At 36.6% G+C, this 19,773-nt stretch overlaps 1 protein-coding gene across 1 annotated transcript in view; it reads left to right on the top strand.

The window, feature by feature from the left end:
• Nucleotides 1-331: 331 nt before the first annotated feature.
• RALYL (RALY RNA binding protein like) overlaps nucleotides 332-19,773 on the top strand; it is a 695,589-nt gene continuing 676,147 nt past the window's right edge. The window contains 2 exon segments of the mRNA XM_044245381.1: nucleotides 332-408; nucleotides 410-861. Coding sequence (XP_044101316.1) covers nucleotides 332-408; nucleotides 410-861 — 529 coding nt within the window.

Here is a 19,773-nt window from a genome sequence, read left to right as displayed (position 1 = left end):
CATGAAACTTTTCTTGCAGCTGGTTCCTGGGATAATTTTTAAGCAAAATACTTTTTTCCTCCTTTATATTAACTGTGACTTTTGCACATTTGAATTTTTTAAAAAACCGAGATAATTTTATGATAGATATCCTGATATCTATATATTATCCCTTCTTCCTCCCCATCCCCTCCCCGTAAATCAATTTTCAAATGATGGCAGTGGAAGGTTTTTCTGGAAAAAAAAATGAAGTGCGGTTTGGTTTCCTTGTCAACGGAGGATGAAGTGAACAGCTGAGCAGCTCGCAGAGAGCAGGTACTTGGTCCCCTTGGAGGCGTTTCCCGGGTTTGCAATGGCAACACTGGTCCTGGCAAAGAAAGCTGTGTGTGTCTGTGCGTGTGTGTGTGAGTGTGTGTGCGCGTGTGTATGTGCGCGCGCGCGTCTCCGGGCAGTGTCCGAGCCCGCCGTGGGGAAAGCCGTGCCGGGAGCTAGGGAAAGCCAAAGTCCGTTCCCTGCTTCAGGATCGTTTTTGGATGTGCGCAAAATACAGTCCCTCCCCAGGCTGCGCCCAGGTCATCTCCGCGGCGGGCGGTGTCTGCGCCGCTGGCGGCGCCGGCTGGGGACGCGGGCCCTGTAAGTTCTCCGAGGGCCACTTGCAGAGCAGGGGGGGCGAGGGCCGAGGACGCGGTGCGGGTCAGCTGGGGCGGCCCCTCGGAGCGCCGGGGAGGCGTGGGGAGAAGCGGCAGGGGCAGCACCTTCCGAAGGGGCTGGCTGCTGGCCACGCGGGCAGGGAGCTCGAGACATTTCCAGATCCCCGAGGATGGCACCAGCCCCCGCACGCTCAACTCCTGCTCCTCCTCTTTGCCTCGAGTAAACAACGCAGTAGGTCTTTCCCGGCCCGTTTTGCTTGTTCCGAAGGGTTTTGCTTTCTTAGTGGTGTTGTCTTTGGATCTTTTCTTTCCCTGTTGTGTTGCTTTGGTTTTAAGTGCTCGCTGGCGTCTTCCAGGGGTTGGGGAAATAGTTTCTGTGGTGGTCAGTTGGGTTTAATATTGAGAACGTAACTGTTAGTTTGCATTAATGAGACTACACCCCTAAGGTACAAAATAGCCTTTTATTTAAGTTTTAAAGGGACAGTGTTTTTCCCCCCCATTTTTAACCACCTGATAGTGGTTCCAGAGGTTTCCCCTTGAGAACTGAGCACACAGGGCAAGGGGTTGGTTATGGTGTGATTGATTCCGGTGTATTGGTAACATTACAGTACTGTGTTGACGGTGTTCTGTGGAGTTTAGGATGTTTTATGATTGTCCTGTTACATATTTCCAGTATCATCTAGCACTGCTTTTTGGAGATGTACCAGTTGGTAATAAAAAGCCTTCTCTGTACTTAAACATAGTGACAGAATCTGCTGGAAAACTTGCTGTCCAAACAAATTTCTTGTCATACTTTAAATCTTGAAATCTGGAGGGTAACTATTATTTAAATGATTTGATTTTGAGGCTTTGATTTTTTTTTCTTAAATGAAAAGGTCAGCCTTAAATTTGTCGTGTGTATATAATTTGAATTCTGTTAAAGTAAATATAAAGCAAATACTTCTGAAATTAAGTTTTCTTATAGGGTATCTATAGACAAAACAAATTCCAGCATACAAAAGGGCCCATAACAAATGGGTTAATTACTTATACTATGGCTTTTAAAACAAATGTTTCTCTAAGTCTGTCACCTCAGCTGCTGGAATGAAAAGTTTTATGCCCATATTTATTTACTCTTTGTGGTGAAAGAATTAGGAGTACAAATGATCATTTGTCTGTAGAAGATTAAAATTTATTTCAATGTCTAGAAAGCTTTTTAAAAAATTCACATTGCATTCTCAGTATCTTTGGAAGTTTGCAGTTGAGTTATTTTTGTACTCTGGGTAGCTTTTCTCTGTTAAGAAAGTCCTGTTGCATTTATATAAGGAAGACAGCTCATGTCTTATGTGTGGACTACTAGACTTGATATCATGAAGGGTATAGTTCTAAGATTTGGCACAAATATCATGTCACTAACCTTTAAATTTTGATTTGTGTGTGTGTAGAGTACATTACTGAAATATAGTCTTTCATGTGGTTTAAGAGCTGGCAAAAGCATTTAAAAAGCCACTTTTTAATCAATTCTGTTATAATGTATATAACTAGAAGCGTTCATTTATTTAAAAAGGCAAGTGAATGCGTGAATTCCCTTGCATGAAATGAATATTTCTTAGCAGGTTATATATATTGTAAATCATTAAGTTCTTTTGAAAGAGAGAAACAGAGTAAGTAGAAAGAAAAAACTTGAGTAATCAAACCAGAATTTTCATGTTAGTTGCTGCCCTAAGGTGGGGGTAACTGGGCCTTAATATTGGAGCAGGCTTGATCTGTATGTACCCTATGATGTTTCCAAATGAGGTTGAAACTATAATGGGGCAGATGAAGATGTTCATAGGATTTTAATGTGGGAACAAATATGTTGCTGTGCTCTGAATTCTGTAACTAAAGATCGTACTAACAATCTTTAAGTCATGTGAGGTTTTCATTTAATAGTCATAAAACCACTGTATTTCATACCCAAGTTAAATTCTATTACATGCAAGTTTTTGAAATTTCCTTCTTGAGGAATCATACTGGCAATTCTACAACTCTTTAACCTAGTCACCTAGTCTATATGTGTTTTGGTTTAAAATCTTTGCATGCAGTATCCTAGATTAGCACCGCCTACTGGTTTCTTATGGAAAAATAATATTGTTCTTTCATTTAGTAGGCAAACCCTCCCCGCCCCCCACTCGGATCAGTTTAATCATGCAAGTTATTTTCACCTGCAGGGAGAAAGGGTCTGGGAGGTAGAGGTGATGGGTGAGAGTAAGAAGATGCATAAATTAAATTGGTTATTGGACCATTAGCTGACTTTGAGAGTTTCATTTAAATTTCGGCAAAGAAATCATCACAAAGTTAAAACAGCTGTTAAATTTCCTAGAACTTTTCTATGGGATGCCAACATTTGGGTATATTGAAAAATCCTGGATTACTGAATTAATTTTACAGTTTCTGATCCAGTCTTGAACATTATAGAGAAAGAAACCCCTAGCTGGAATCCTGTCTTGAGTGTGTGGTTTGTCCAAACAATTTTGAATGAAATTTTCATCATTCACAATAAACATTATTTTTTTCCTTATATTTACCCTTACATGATTAAAAGCAAGCAAGTAGCACACTGATTTTTTTTCTTAGTTTGCATGAAGTAGGTTATGTATGAGGGAGGAAGTTTCAAATACATAATTAATAAAGCACTCTTTACATTAACCACGAAAGATATACTGTCTTTTTAAAAATATATTTTTTTTGTTTATTTATTTATTTTGTTTATTTTCTCTAATTTTTATGAAAGTCTGCTGTTTCAAAGAGATGCTGTATTTAGGCAAACAAATGATGCCTTTAGAATAAAAAATAATGGCATAGAAAAATAATTCACATACATATCATATGCCAAAAATATTGTATTTTCCTAGCTAAAAGAATCATGTGCTATATGAATAACTATTTCTTAGGTAAAATAACCACTTTTTAAATGAGCTAATGCGAAGTGTGGAAAAGCTCTGACATCTGTTACCTTCCTGAAAGCATTACCCTTGAGTAAGAATATGGTCATGCTTTGTTCACTCTTTACTGGTATTGCAAGCAACTAATCATACAGTGCACCAAATCAGGCAAAGCTCTACACTGGAAATAGAAGCAGATATTTAGAACCGTTTGCATGAAACAAAGGAAATGGAAGAAATTATGTTATTTCAATTTATTTGCTCTCACTTTTGAAAACTCTTATTTTTATGTTTTCTGTGATTTAAAAAAATAGTATTTCTTCACTTCTTCTATCACATTGCCATTAAGAAAATTCTATTTTGTGCATTAAAAAACTGCAATAATGATGAATTTTATTCCTGAAATTTGTTTATGGAGCTCTGGAATGTAATTAAAAACTAATTTAAAAAATTCTTCACTGATGTGAAGGTATTGTTATTATTTTCTTATTTTTCATATTATTATTATTTGCTACTTCTAGTGACTTGCATGGGTGCCTTTAAAATCCCATTTTCATAATTTAATATGCTTTTTAATTTAATAAATTTCTCTTTAGTAATAAGCAGGGGCAACATAAACTTGCACATTATTGATGACAGGGACAATTAGTTTCACTACACCATGATTTTGAGAACAATAATTATTAAATAAAACTGAGGTATATACAAAAAGCTAGTTAAACATTTAGCAAGTGGTATCTAAATGTAATATTTGTTATCACTCTTATTTTTATTATTGAATTTTGACCTGTGGGAGAGATATATCTAACCCAGCCATTGCCAGCTTCCACTAGTTTTACTTTATTCTTAATAGCTTTTAGTCTTTCAAGAAAATATTGGGACATTATTTTGTCGTTGGTCTTTATTTGTTTTGTTAGACTTCTGTTAAATAGTTAACTTACATTGTGGGCAATTGGTTTTGTGTTTTTGTAACTTTTTTTGTTTGTTTCGCATTATCTGGCTGTTTTCTGGGGCTGAAACCTGGAGAATATAGAAGTGTGGATTTCATTTTCTATCCATTCCAAGCTGCAGGGAAAGGAGTGGGAGAATTAGTTAGTGTTTAAGGATAAAACTGTTCTCGAGTGTCCTTGGAGACTCTTCAGCAGGGGTCAAGGCTGTAAGATTTATTCCTTGGGTCATGTATAAATCTTAAGTCAAGAGAATTATAGTGGAGAATACGGGAACCCTGACATGCTTTTCTAAAGGATGCAATGGATTCATCATTAAACACCCTCATAATAAAGAAAAATTAGAGAGCTTATTTGCATAAATATTTTTTATAAAATTACATCTAACTCATCAATTTCTCTCCTTATTTTGCTTAGAATAATATAATTGAACATTTTGTTTAAATTTTAAGAGTGGAAATTAATTGTATTCATACAGAATCCTTGTGTATAGATACACATCTTGATAGTTATATGCTAAATTGTAAAAGGTACAACATATTTTGAGTCAGTTTGGAAATCGTTACCAGATTGGAGTGGCAAGGGCTATGTTCTCTTTAATCAAAATGAGTGGGACAGAAAAGTAAGACTAACATTTATTGATCTGTCTAGTGAATGTAGTTCCATTTGTTCTTCCATGAGTAGGTAAAATGATTATTTTATATTTTTGAGGAAACTGAGACTTAGACCTGTAACTTGCTTAAAACTCCACAGGTAGTAAAGGGAGAAGAGTGACAGCAATGTCTGAATTGATATCTTATGTCCCTCCTTCTGTACAGGGATCTTACATTTGTGGGGAGGAATTTGTTTGTTTTGTTTTAGCTAATCTAAAACAATAGCTGCATCTTTATTCTTGGTACATAATTTAAAACTACTGTAGCCACACTTAGTGGGGAGTGGTATGGTCAGAAAAAATAGAAAATGGCACCATTTACACAGAGACGTTTACTGGTCCTGAAAGGAAAGGAAAGCTGAAAAGGAAAGGAAAGGTGAAAAGACCTTTAAGTAACCACAGCATCACAAATCTTTCCATGACTATAGGATTTTCTTCAGAGAACCGAATCATGGAAATTTGTCAGGAGCCACTGGTACTCTGTGGTCAAGACAAAATTAGATTGTTCAATGTCTACACTGGCTTTATAGATGACCTGAGAGAAACACTCAACAAATGTTTACTTACTAAGTGCAAAATGTAATCTGTACTTGAGGCTTTTGAGTGTGAAGTGAAAAATTAGTCTTCTGCACAAGGAAAACAGAACCACCAATTTTCATAACACAGCAAGTCTATAAATATAGGTGTCTCTTCTGTCTACCAGCATCTCACTATCAACATCATCTCCACTGTTACACATATTTGGATGTGACAATTTTTCAAGCTCATGTTAGCCATTTGTTAATAACATAAAACACATATAACTGTAAGATGTTATTTTAGGGTACTGTTTTTAATTGCTTCTTCAGATGTGTGAAAAAATCTTCCATTATTAAACAGTTTCCTTGGAACTTGAAAAAGTGAATATTTTTCAATAAAGAATGGAAAACATATACTACCATGGAGGCAGTGTGAATGAGCGTGATGAAATGGATTGCAAAGATAATGGTAAATCTGCAGTGGATTTGAAGGCCAAGACAGAAGGTCCCTTAAGAGCTGCCTTTGTGTTTGGAATCTGGATAACTTGAGAATGAATGGTATAGGGGTGTCTGGGTTGCTCAGTTGGTTAAAATAAAAATGCAAGGATAACCAGGACAACTCCAAAAAAGAAGAGCAAAGAAGGAGCTAATCTATCATATACTAAAGTATACTATAAAGCCTTTAAAAATAAATAACAGGTACAAATTCTGACTCCTGAATTTGGCTCAGGTTGTGATCTTAGGTTCCTGAGATTGAGACCCAAGTTGGGCTCCATGTTGGACATAGAACCTGCTTAAGATTCCCTCTTTCCATCTCCCTCTGCCCCTCTTCCTCCAGCTCTCTCTCTGTTTCTTTAAAAGGAAGGAAGGAAGAAAGAAAAAGAAAAAGAGAAAGAGAGCAAGAAGGAGAAGAAAAGAAAGAAAGACAGTAAGAAAGAAAGAAAAAAAGAAAAAGAAAAAAAAACTTAGTGGTATAAAACAAAACCAGAAAACAAAAATATCTAGAGAAGAACCTGACTTCGTGGTAGAATGGTTCAGCTTTGGATATAACACTGATTTGAAGTGCCCACATTAATTCCTGGATAAAATGACCAATGTGCAATGAAATTCAGCTCTAAAGCTGGAAAACACACTAAAAGATAGAGATATTACAAACTTATTTTTATTTATTTTATTTATGCTAAAACTTTAGGAGGAAATAACTTACCCGAAGGCAAAAATTGGGGAAACACTTGCATTTTTATGATTGGATGTGAAGGGATCTGGTTAAAGCAGAAAAAGAGGAAGAGGAGAATACCCACTGAAGGTTAAAAAATGTGTGTGTAAAGAAAGTGCTGTTCATCAGGGCTAGTGTTGCATAGGCTTACAGGAAGGTGAGGCTTGAGGAGAAGTGTGGGAATGGTGGGTGGAATCTGTATAAAAATCCACTAATTTTAAGAAGAAACTGAATGAACTTAAACCAATGAAAAATTCTGGATATGATGTGGCAGCATTGTAAAGAGGTCAGTCCCTAAGACTCTATGTGTCACATATTATTATTGTATGTGTGTACCTGTGTGTGTATGTGTGTGTGTGTGTGTGTACGTGCGCACGCACGTATCATGTAACCTGATCTCAATAGAAAGACCTTAAAAAGTTTTCCTGGAACTAGGTAAGTTGATTCTGAATTATATATAGAAAAATAAAAATGCAAGGATAACCAGGACAACTCCAAAAAAGAAGAGCAAAGAAGGAGTTAATCTATCATATACTAAAATATACTATAAAGCCTTTAAAAATAAATACATTTACTAGCTGTGTCTCCTGAAAAGTCTTCTGAACAGTGTCTCTCTAGCTGCAGTGAGCACATATAGTTCACAAATTGTGGTTTCTAAACACCATTTCCTACTCAAGGGGATCAGAGCTTTTTAGAGAATTGGCTGATTTTAAGTCTAGGTAGAAAAAGCACAAGATGAGCCTGGGATATCTCATTGTGCCTGAAAGTAAGGACATGTCGAAAGATAAGTAAGATTATATTAACTTAATTTGTAAATCATAACTATAAATGAGAGCAGCTTGAAGGGCTTTCCAGTTGCCAAATTCAGATAAATTTGAACATCAAGTGGTGTTGGCTTACAACCTCAGCATTTTCTTGGGTGAAATTTGGAACTGACCCCCATACTCAGAAGGTATGGAGAAACTAAAGCAAGAGGCGTACAGTCTGGGTTGTAGGTGGCAGTTTTAATAAGCAAGGAAATTTGCATAGGATTATCACAAAACAAGTAGATCTTTGCATTTATCCACCAGAATCTTTAATGTTTATATAGAGACTTTGATGGGGTTCGGTCACGTATGCAGTCCAGATGGGCTCAACAGCACGTTATTCTCTTAAGACTGTGTACTTTAGTGGCTCCTAGTGTGGGAATAGTGGGGGAATGTACATTTCAAGGACAGAGGGGGCGGTGAGGAGCATCTGATTGCCTGGATCCAGCTTGAGGATCAACCAACTGTCACATCTTCTCAGTAACCTCCTCCAACAAGAGTGACTGTAACAATTTATAAAACACTGAATGAAGCGAAATCCATGAGTCCATAATGAAACTCAACCCCCCCAAAAAACAGGAAACAATTCTGACAATAATTAAATTGAAGGAAATGGTTAGCCTGTTTTTTTTAAGGAAGAACTCTTCTCTAGTTGATGAGGGACCAGTTCTTTACAAAATGATGAGAATTAATTTATGTAAGAAATGCTAGAATTAGAAAATTACTGTTTATAACTCCCAATGAAATAAATAATTCAGTCAAGAATCATCAACAGGTACAAATTCATTAGTTAAAAGTATTTTGGGCAATAACATATTCTCATGGTGCTCAGATATTACTTCCTAATTACTTCTAGAAGTTGTCTTTTAAAATAGACAGTTTGATGCCCTGAGCCTCCTGATGGACGCAATGTCAAGTCTCTGTCCGGCACCATTTCTGAAATATTGTTGCTAGAATGTTTAAGCTGAGCCTAATAAAGCCTGTTTAAACTTACCTTTTAGTTTACAGGAAAAATACAAGAAAGAGGAACAGGTTAAACTAAAGCATGAGGAAAGAGGCAATTTCCGAGGTTTAGTGTTCTGCATTCAACATACCAGACATGTGGCCTGGTTTCTTCAAAAGTCACACCACAGTAGGGAGAATTCTATAGATTAGAAGAGAGTAAAAGACAAACAAATGCAATACTGGAAACTGTATTTGATCCTATTAAAAAAACAGACTCAAGGGGCGCCTGGGTGGCTCAGTGGGTTAAAGCCTCTGCCTTCGGCTCAGGTCATGATCCCAGGGTCCTGGGATCAAGCCCCCGCATCGAGCTCTCTGCTCTGCAGGGAGCCTGCTTCCTCCCCTCTCTCTCTCTGCCTGCCTCTCTGCCTACTTGTGATTTCTCTCTCTCTGTCAAATAAAATCTTTAAAAAAAAAAAATCAACAGACTCAAATATTGGGAGAATTGGGAGAATTTATATATACACTAGATAACAAATGATATTAGGAGATGCAAGCTCAGTTATGTAGTGATAAGTGCCATGTGTTCTTACCTGTCATCAAATGTGTGTGTGTGTGTGTGTGTGTGTGTGTGTGTGGTGTCTGGAACAAATCATTTGTTAGTTTTTGGATGCAAGGAGCTGTTACTCAGATTTCATTGTACTCTTTCAAATTACCTGTTTGATTTTTTGTTTTCAGTTGAAATGTTGAAAAATCCATTAACTAATGGAGAAAAAATATGAGAAAAAATATGTATATTAAAGTTAAACAGAAGCAGAAAGAAGTCCTGTTGCCCATGTTTAAGGTCATATGCGATCTTAAAGATATGAAGACAAGAAGTAAATGAAGTTTAATGCTAATCATGGGACTGAAATATTACTCAGAGAGTAATATTATTGAATGAATTGTGTTTTTAAGCCAGAAAAAAGAAAACCCGAATGCATATTTACTTTTAACAGGGTGGAATTCCCTAGCAAGAAGAAATGGAGCTGTAAGGATGAGGATGGTAATTTTCAGGAGCACGTATCAGAATGCTCTAAGGAATTGACGTGATCAGTGTTAGCACAAGAAGATGTTTGCATCTTAGAAGAGGAAAGGAATTGAGTCAGTTTATTAGTTACCTGAATTCCTTATTTATTCAGCCCTGTACTGGAGGGTGGAGATTCAGTGGTAATAAGACTCCATGCCTACAGGGAGTTTGGGCATGTGAAATGGTGACTTTAGTCTTCTCAGGTCCAAGTGCAAGATTATAGGTTGAGAATTGGTATAGGGACAAGAGCTTAGGGACTCTAGCCAAGAATATGCAGGAGGTCTGTAAAAAAGATTCTAGAGCCATAAAAAGGAACTTGCAAAATTAACAATTTGTCATATTTTAGTCAAGGCAATTGCATCGCTTTCTTTAGCAGTACTTAGTCTGAATTCTGAATGGGTCTAGCAAACAACTGAGGTTTACTTGATTAGAAGATTAGCAGGTGTACATAATGCAAAACAATGAGTCTGGCTTTCTAGGGTTAGTGACTATGTTATAGAAAAGAAAGCCCATAAATCTGGGCTGGGAAAGGGGTCAAGGGCAACTCCAGATGAATAAACTAAGAACAGTTTAAGAATTGAGAGCCTGAGGTAAGGATGAAAACTAATAGCAGTTTGCTATTTTTAATAGAATGAGAAAGGTGCAAGGATGGATGTCTTTCGTCAGAGGAGAGTATTATTCTTCCAGATTTTGATAGTGGAACAGAGTCAAATGGCGAACACACTTTAGAGTTTGAGAAGACATGTGGCTAACTAAGGTTGCTGATACTGAGAAGTTAAAGCATTGTTTTGTTTGTTTTAATTTAATTTAATTTTTTTTCAGTGTTCCAAAATTCATTGTTTATGCACCACACCCAGTGCTCTAGGCGTTACGTGCCCTCCTTAATACCCACCACCCGGCTCACCCAACCCCCCACCCTCTGTCCTCCCCTCTCCAAAACCCTCAGTTTGCTTCTCAGAGTCCACAGTCTCTCATGGTTTGTCTCCCCCTCTGATTTCCCCTATCTCACTTCTCCTTCTTCTCCCAGTGTCCTCTGGGTTATTCCTTATGCACCACAAGTGAGTGAAACCATTTGATAACTGACTCTCTCTGCTTGACTTATTTCACTCAGCATAATTTCCAGTTTCGTCCATGTTGATACAGAAGTTGGGTATTCATCCTTTCTGATGGACGCATAATACTCCATAGTATATATGGACCGTATCTTCTTTATCCATTCATTTGTTGGAGGGCATCTTGGTTCTTTCTACAATTTGGCAACTGTGGCCATTGCTGCTATGAACATGAGGGTACAGATGGCCCTTCTCTTCACTACATCTGTATCTTTGGGGTAAATACCCAGTAGTACAATTGCAGGGTCATATTTTTATGACCCTATTTTTAATTTCTAAGGAATTTTTTTATTATTTTATTATATATAATTATATATAATTATTAAAAATAATTTCTATTTTTAATTTCTTAAGGAATCTCCACACTTTTTTCCAAAGTGGCTGCACCAACTTGCATTCCCACCAACAGTGTAGGAGGGTTCCCCTTTCTCCACATCCTCTCCATCACTTGTTGTTTACTGTCTTTTTGATTTTGGCCATTCTAACTGTTGTAAGGTGGTATCTCCATGTGGTTTTGATCTGAATCTCCATGATGGTTAATGATGATGAACGTTTTTTAATGTGCCTGTGAGGCAGGAATCTATCAACATCCTGGAGGAAAGCATAGGTAGTAACCTCTTCGACATCGGCCACAGCAACTTCTTTTGAGACTTGTCACCAAAGGCAAAGGAAACAAAAGTGAAAGTGAACTTTTGGGACTTTATCAAGATCAAAAGTTTCTGCACAACAAAGAAAACAGTCAACAAAACAAAGAGGCAACCCAGGAAATGGGAGAAGATATTTGCAAATGACAGTATGGACAAAGGGCTGATATCCAAGATCTATAAAGAACTCCTCAAACTCAACACACACAAAACAGATAATTACATCAAACAATGGGGAGAAGACATGAACAGACACTTCTCCAAAGAAGACATACAAATGGCTTACAGACACAGGAGAAGTTAAAGCATTGTGAAGAAAGGCTGTTAAAGTGTAATTTAGAAAAAGGATTTTTTAAGAAGATTTATTTTAGTTATTTATTTTGGGGGGGGTCACATGTACTTGAGCAGGGGGTAGGGCAGAGGCTGAGGCTCTCAAGTAGACTCCAAGCTGAGAGCAGAGCCCCATGAGGGGCTCAAACCCAGGACCCCAAGATTATGACCTGAGCCGTAATCAAGAGTCCAACGCTCAGCCAATCCAACTAGAGAAAGGATTTTTTTTTTTTAAGATTTTATGTATTTATTTGACAGAGAGAACTCACAAGTAGACGGACAGGTAGGCAGAGAGAGAGAGGGAAGCAGGCTCCCTGCTGAGCAGAGAGCCCGATGCGGGACTCGATCCCAGGACCCTGAGATCATGACCTGAGCTGAAGGCAGTGGCTTAACCCACTGAGCCACCCAGGCGCCCGAGAAAGGATTTTTTAAATCCATAATTCCAGACAGGGAAAAAGGTGGAAAGGAAAACTTTAAAATGTGCTAAAATGTATCTGTGACATTTCTAAAGGTTTATAATCAACTGATGCTATAAATGATTTTTTTCATTTATGTAGAATTTTAGTCATCTCTTTTGGAACATCATGAAGAGAGCTGTAAATAAATAATGTTTGTATCTGTCTTGACTCTAATTGGTTAGAATATTCAGGAAATACGGAAATAAACTCTGCCATGGTTACTGCAACCCACAGTTGAGTTTTAAAAGGAAGTTACTGATCAGAACCAGGGAAACTAATATAGGATATTACAATTAAATACTTTCTAAACATAACAGTAAATAGACTTTAAAAAGGTGATAGGGGCACCTGGGTGGCTAAGTGGGTTAAAGCCTCTGCCTTCGGCTCAGGTCATGATCCCAGGGTCTTGGGATGGAGCCCCACGTTGGGCTCTCTGCTCAGCTTTCTCTCTCTCTCTCTCTCTGCCTGCCTCTCTGCCTACGTGAGATCTGTGTCTGTCAAATAAATAAATAAAATTAAAAAAAAAAAGGTTATAGAGTTTGTTAGTATATTTTGTTATCTACTTCAAGGTTTTTTTGTTTTTGTTTTTGTTTTTGAAGTCCAAGTAGGTAGACAGACAATAGTTATTGTTACTGCTGGATATGTTGCTGCAGCTGCTACGACCTCATTCCATTTATAGATCATCCCTTATGTATCAGTCTGACTGCTAAGTGCTTAGTCATATTGTGCCTCTTCTTTGTTACACCCCAGAAGAATATACTATTATCCCAGATAGTAATATTTGGGAAGACACGGAGGATCAGACAGGGCTTGTCAAAAGTGCTGTCAAATGTGTGAGTAAAGATCTGAACACAAGACTTTTTGCTCCACACTTACACCTCCATGCCTTCTTTAAAAAATGTAAAAGAAGATATTTGATTTGTACATCATTAGGCCAGTGACATTCTTCTCATAAAATAGGCACCCTCACCGCAGCTCCCTACGTTGGGAAGATTTAGAAACACAACGCTTTTGTTCAGAACGGTGCGGCGCTAGACTGCGTTTCTTTGTCCTTCTCAGAGTCTTCCGCAGTTTTTCTGCTCTTGGCACAATTGTGACTTTGAACACGTTTTCATTCGTTCTTCCACTATTTATTGGGAATCTGTGGTATCTAAGTGTGTCTTAGGAGATTTAAAAAAAAAAAAAAAAGTTTAGGGAAAAAAAAAGACACGGAACCTATCCTCATGAACTGACAACCTACCTGAAGAAGGAAATGGTGCGGGGAGCCTGGGTGGCTCAGTGGGTTAAAGCCTCTGCCTTCGGCTCGGGTCATGATCCCAGCATCCTGGGATCGAGCCCTGCATCCGGCTCTCTGCTCTGCGGAGAGCCTGCTTCGTCCTCTCTCTGCCTGCCTCCCTGCCTGCTTGTGATTTCTCTCTCTGTCAAATAAATAAATAAAATCTTAAAAAAAAAAAAAAGGAAGGAAATAGTGCATGTAGAAAGTGACAGTAATCAGAATTAGGTAAAGTAAAGATGATTACTTACAGTTACGTAGATTATTAAGGCACTTGGAAAATTTGGAATGCAGAGTCTCTCTCTTTATTCCAGTGACTTTGCAAGATCCTCGGATTGGGAGATTTGACAGTACTCTCTGGATATTTTATCCAGAGTTAGGAATACGTGAACGGATAAGGGGAAATGTGTAGGTGGCAAAGTAAATAGGACAATGAAGAGGACAACAGCAACCAAAAGATTTAGAGAGGGCCATCTGGAAAGGAAATTGGAGGATGAAAAAGAATGGTTAACTTTCAAAGAAAAAAGAGTTCTGCAATAAGGAGATACAGTTAGTGAGTGTATGATTTTGTATTCACATTTTATTCACTAAAACAGAGTTCATTATTTGGGAAGATTAATTTTATTTTGGAATAATCTGAGATTATTCAGAATTTCAAACAAAACACTTTATTAGAAACTTTTGAATATATAAAACATTATAAAACAAGTTCAGAAATATCTATGCATTTAGATGCTTTAGGTAGACAGCAATGTAGAGCTGACCCTTGAACAACACAGGTTTGAACTCTTCCGGTCCACTTATGCACGGGTTTGTTTTTGTTTTTTATCAGTGCAGTACAGCACTGTGAGTGTATTTTCTTTATGATTTTGTTAATAGCTTTCTCCATCTTAATTATAAGAATACAGTATATATTACCCATAGCATGCAAAATGTGAGTTAATCGACTGTTATTTTATTTTGTTTTATTTATTTATTTTTTTAAAAGACTTTATTTATTTATTTGACAGACAGAGATCACAAGTAGGCAGAGAGGCAGGCAGAGCGAGAGGGAGGAAGCAGGCTCCCCGCTGAGCAGAGAGCCCGATATGGGGCTCCATTCCAGGACCCCGAGATCATGACCGGAGCCAAAGGCAGAGGCTCAACCCACTGAGCCACCCAGGTGCCCCTGTTTGTTATTTTAATAAGGCTTCTAGTCAGGAGGCTATTAGTAGTTAAGTTTTCAGAGAGTCAGAAGTTATACATGGATTTTTCAACTGCACAGGGGTCAGAGTCCCTAACCCGTATGTTGTTCAACAGTCAACTTCATTTTTTTAGTAATTTAGATTAGTGGGGTGCCTGGGTGGCTCGTTTGGTTGAAGGTCTGCTTTCTGCTCAGGTCATGAACTCAGGGTCCTGAGGTTGAGCTCTGGGTGGGGCTCCCTGCTCAGTGGGGAGTCTGCTTCTCCCCCTACCACCGTCCCCCCTTGTTGCTCTCTCTTTCAAAGAAATAAACAAAATCTTTTAAAAATACATATAATTTAGTGACCCAGTCGTTATGAAAATATTTTGTTTTATTTACTCTCTGAGTGTATTCCATCATGTTTGTAGTCTTTATTCAGAATTGCTAGAGCCTTCTTTTCTTATTCCAGGCCTCCCTTCTGACATTGTTGCAATTGTAGAAACAAACAAACAAAAAAACAAAAACAAAGGTGAAAAACTGTAGAAGAGGGAAGTGGGAAAATAGAGGAGGAGGTCAATGAGAAGACATTCTCCAGATCAGCACTGCCCAGGTGAAAGAGAAGGCAAGCCAGGAAAGTAAGCCATCTTGTGTAATTTTAAAAGTTTTAGAAGACCCATTAAGAAGAAAAAAGAAACAGATAAAATTAATTATCATAATATATTTTATGTAACTCAGTTTACCAAAAATGGTTATTTCAACATGTAATCAATTTAAAATTATGTTTTAAATGTTCTGCTTTTTTTGTGTTTGTTTTGTTTTGGTACTAAGTTATTGAAATCCAGTTAGTATTTCACATGTAGAGCACAGGACCAGCCAAGGTTAAAAAGTGCTCAATGACCACTTGTGCTAATAGTTAGGACTAGGATAATGAAGATCTAGAGGGTTCACAAGTCTCAGGACTATGTCATGCTTTGAAATTTCTTTGACGTCCTGCTTCTTAGTAGAGATTACCCAAGATGTATTTTGAAATGTTCTCTGATTGTCTCAATTTTAGCTTTCACTTTTTATTAAGAATCTAAACTGAAATCCACTGAAGTTTATTTTTGCTAAAAAGTAATCTCGGGGTGCCTGGATGGCTCAGTTGGTTAAGCATTAGAGTAGGGTCAGTTGGCTAAGGAATATTAATATTCGTTCAATAAATAGTTCTTGAAAATTTGCTTTTCACCATTCTGTGTGTCATGAGGTACTCTAGAATGTATGAGAATGGAGATTTTGGTGTGGAAGGGGCAGACGGTGACAAATTCCCTAAGAGGTAAAAATAAAGTTCAGGATTAAGATGGTATCTTATTTTGTATTAAATCAGAAGATTAATTTCCATATGTAATTCCATTCACAAAACATGTCTTATAATAAAGTGAATAAACTCAAACCAGTTTTTGTTTAGATAAATACTGATATAATTTTTAGTAAACATTTTAATTATATAATACTTGTATAATTTATGTAGTCTAAACATAATCATCACATATAAATGTTTAAATATATACTATGTAATATATGTAGTAAAAATTTCACACTTAACAATATACTTTAAACATACTGTCAGTAACTGTCATTTGCAACATAAATTTAATGGCAGTATAGAATTTCACAGCATAAAATTTTTGCTACATTTTGAATATTTTAGTTGATTCTGTGCATTTTCTTTTGATTTTTATTTTAAATAATGTTTATTCCTGTACTTACATCTTTTTGTGTTTTAGTCCAGTGCTAGCAGAATATGCACTTTTAATTTATATAAGTTCATACATTTTTTTATTATGTTTTTAGTGAAAACACAAGCTTAGCACTTCATTGTTTAGGAAATTAATCTTCTTGTCCAACATTGGTAGAAAAACTGTGTTGGAATTATTTACAGATTATATAAAAAAAAAAACCCGTATCACAAGAAAGTAGTATATAACCTATTGTAGGTATTATCGGGAACAGTTTTTACATACCTTTCATGAGTACTTCAGAGCCTAACCACTAAGAAATGGGCTATATAATTGTAATTTGTAGAATATTTTTCTTGCATAGGCAGTGACATTTTGAATACATAATTTTAAAAAATTGCCAAAACTTTTAAAATTTAAAGTTTAGAATGTTATAGTGATTTCTTAATATTTCCACCACCTATATGTGTATTTACATTGGAGTACTCTGGTTGCTTACTGGCACAAATAATAACACTTTAGTAATACGTCACTCACATGTGAAAGTTACTTCAAACGTAACACAGAAACAATTATTGGGGAAAGGAGTAAAGACACCAATTTTGCAGTTGCCAATTAATTATTTCGAACAACACAACAACAAAAGAGAGTTAGTTCTTTCAAAAAAGAAACAAGTGGAAATGAGAAAGATGCATATAGCATTTATCACTCAGGAGAATTGAGCCTTTTACCTGCCATCAGAAGAGTGCCTGGTGCTGTGAGGGAGACCTGGGTGTCTCAATTGGTTAAGCGTTCCATCCTTGATTTCCTCAGGTCATGAACTCAGGGTCATGAGATCTAGCCCTGCATCCACTGAGCTCCACATGGAGCTTTTCCGGGATTCTCTCTCTCTCCCTTTCCCCCTCCCCACCCATGCTCTCTCTAAGAATAAAATTTAAAAAAATCTTAAAAAAAAAAAAAAGGGTTCCATGTGCTATGAATCTTTTCTAGGGAAGTGAAACTGTGCATACACAGCCTCCTTTTGAGTCCTTCAAAGTTGCAAGGATGACTAGAGTTTGCAGAGAAGTATTAGAACCGTTTGATGTCCACTTTTTGTTTGTTTGTTTACAATTTTGTCTTTTGTCTATTGTGTGAATCACAGTAGAATTCTGAAAAGTACAGGAAGAAAATAATTTTCTCAGCAGATTATTCTGAACTAATTTTAATGAAAGTTTTCAAATGCCTTTCTTTCATTTACTCTTGGGTTAATTAGTGTTCTCTCCCATCACATTGTTGATGGCAATAGTAAAAAAATGGCGCTATTCAAAATAGAGTCTGTGGCCTACTGATTGCTAGTTGGAGGCAAGAAACTGAGACTTCTCTACAACTTTACAGAACAATTTTATGTCTTATTGCCTTTTTGGTTTTTTTTTCCCTTATTTTTCCTAGTAATATATTTTTTAAAGATTTTATTTATTTATTTCTGGAGGGAGAGGGAGGAAGCATGCACGTGAGTGTGCATGAGTGGGGGAGGGGCAGAGGGACACAGGGGGAGAGGGGGAGGGAGAGGAAAAGGGAGAGAATCCCAAGCAGACTCTGTGCTGATATCGTAGGACCACTCTGGGCTCCATCTCATGACCGGAGATCATGATCTGAGCTAAAACCAAGAGTAGGACACTTAGCTGATTGAGCCATCCAGGAGCCCCTTTAGTAATATATTTTTGTTGTATTTTATAAAATATTGGTTTGCGACTGGTTAGAAACTTAAAAAAAAAAGTCATTCACCACAAATTGTTTGAGAAGTATTGGGATAAAACATAGTACACTGCACTTATGCATTTTTTTTGTCTTTCTAGATTATGTTCATCTTGAAAATAAAGATGGTATAATTCAGTCATTCACTAACTCATATTTATTCATTTGCTTACAAACACTTATCAATTGACGCATTGTTAGTTACTGATACACAGAATATATAAAACATCGTCCCATTAGTAATGAGCTCATAGTCTCCAGATAATTTAATTCCATGAGAGTAGTGGCCCTAGTGTTTATAGAGTCAATAAACATTCCTAGAATTAATTGTGTTATTTAAGTAAATAAATATATAAACATATTCATACATATATGTGTGTATATATATGTGTATTATAACACTTACAATATTTTTGTTTTTTAAACCTTTGGCATTATATGCAAATTGCCTAACATTTCAAAAGAAATTATCACAGGCAGTTCACATTTAATTGTTCTGATAATGTCATCTGAATAAAAACAGAAAGATATCATATAGAGACTGATATTGATATTAAGAGTAGTTTGCCCAAAAGATCTGAGCAAATATCAGAATCATTATTGATAGAATTATAGCTCTAAAAAAAATAAGGAAGGAGGAGCATGAAAAAAACTTTCCTTAGATGAAAATATCTGGGAAATATTGATATTGTGATTGTTTTTAAAATGGAATAATTTTTAATTTTTTTTCTTTTTTGCATAGATGTACATATTTTGACCCCATCAATTTATGTTGAATGCATACAAACTTGCATTGTAGCCATGCATGCTATTACTGCCTTTGCATATACCTGATTAACATCAGTTTCATCTAAATCAAGTTACTTGTCTTCATTTTTGCCTATATTTTGTTTGCTTTTACAGAAATATTATCTCACCATACTATATTCCCCAAAGTACCACTGTGACATTTTGCTTTTTAAAAAATATTTGGTGAATTCTTAAATGAATCTTTTTTGTGCATGCCATATGTTCAACTCCTGTCTCAGATTTCTTCATAAAGCTTATGTGGTTATTTCTGTTATCATTTCCAAAAATAATTTACTCTGAAGACATAATTTTAGTAAGCAAAATCATTGTTCAGTATTCCTAGGTTTAAATAATATATAGCAGTTTTTTATATGGCATAGGCATACAAAATATGCCAGGTTTTTCAGACCCATTATTTTTATTCCTATTTTATCGATGTTGGACTGGAGAATCAAAGTTTAAGTCACTGGCCCAGGGTGACAGTCTACTAGGTAGCAAAGCTAAAATTCAGTCCAGGTCAATCTGATGAAAGTCTGTAATTTTGACCCATAGGTTACTCTCATTTCATAATTTGTGCTATGTTAAGTAGGATTTGATTACTTACACATAGGATCCTCTGTCTTAGTCTGTTTGGGCTGCTATACCAGAATACCATAGACTGGGTTATCTATAGACAATAGAAATTTATTTCCCACATTTCTGAAAGCTGGGAAGTCCAAGATCAAGACAGGAGCAGATTCACTGTCCAAGGAGGCTGTTTTTCTGGTTCATAGAGGGCTGTCTTCATGAGGCATCCTCAAACAGCAGAAGACATGAGGGAGCTCTCTCTAGGGTCCCTTTCATAATGGCACTAGTGCTATTCATGAGGTTCCCA

This window comes from Neovison vison, chromosome 4, assembly GCF_020171115.1.
Source record: "Neovison vison isolate M4711 chromosome 4, ASM_NN_V1, whole genome shotgun sequence".
Classification (NCBI taxonomy): Eukaryota; Metazoa; Chordata; class Mammalia; order Carnivora; family Mustelidae; genus Neogale; species Neogale vison.
This window is presented reverse-complemented; position numbering and strand designations above follow the sequence as displayed.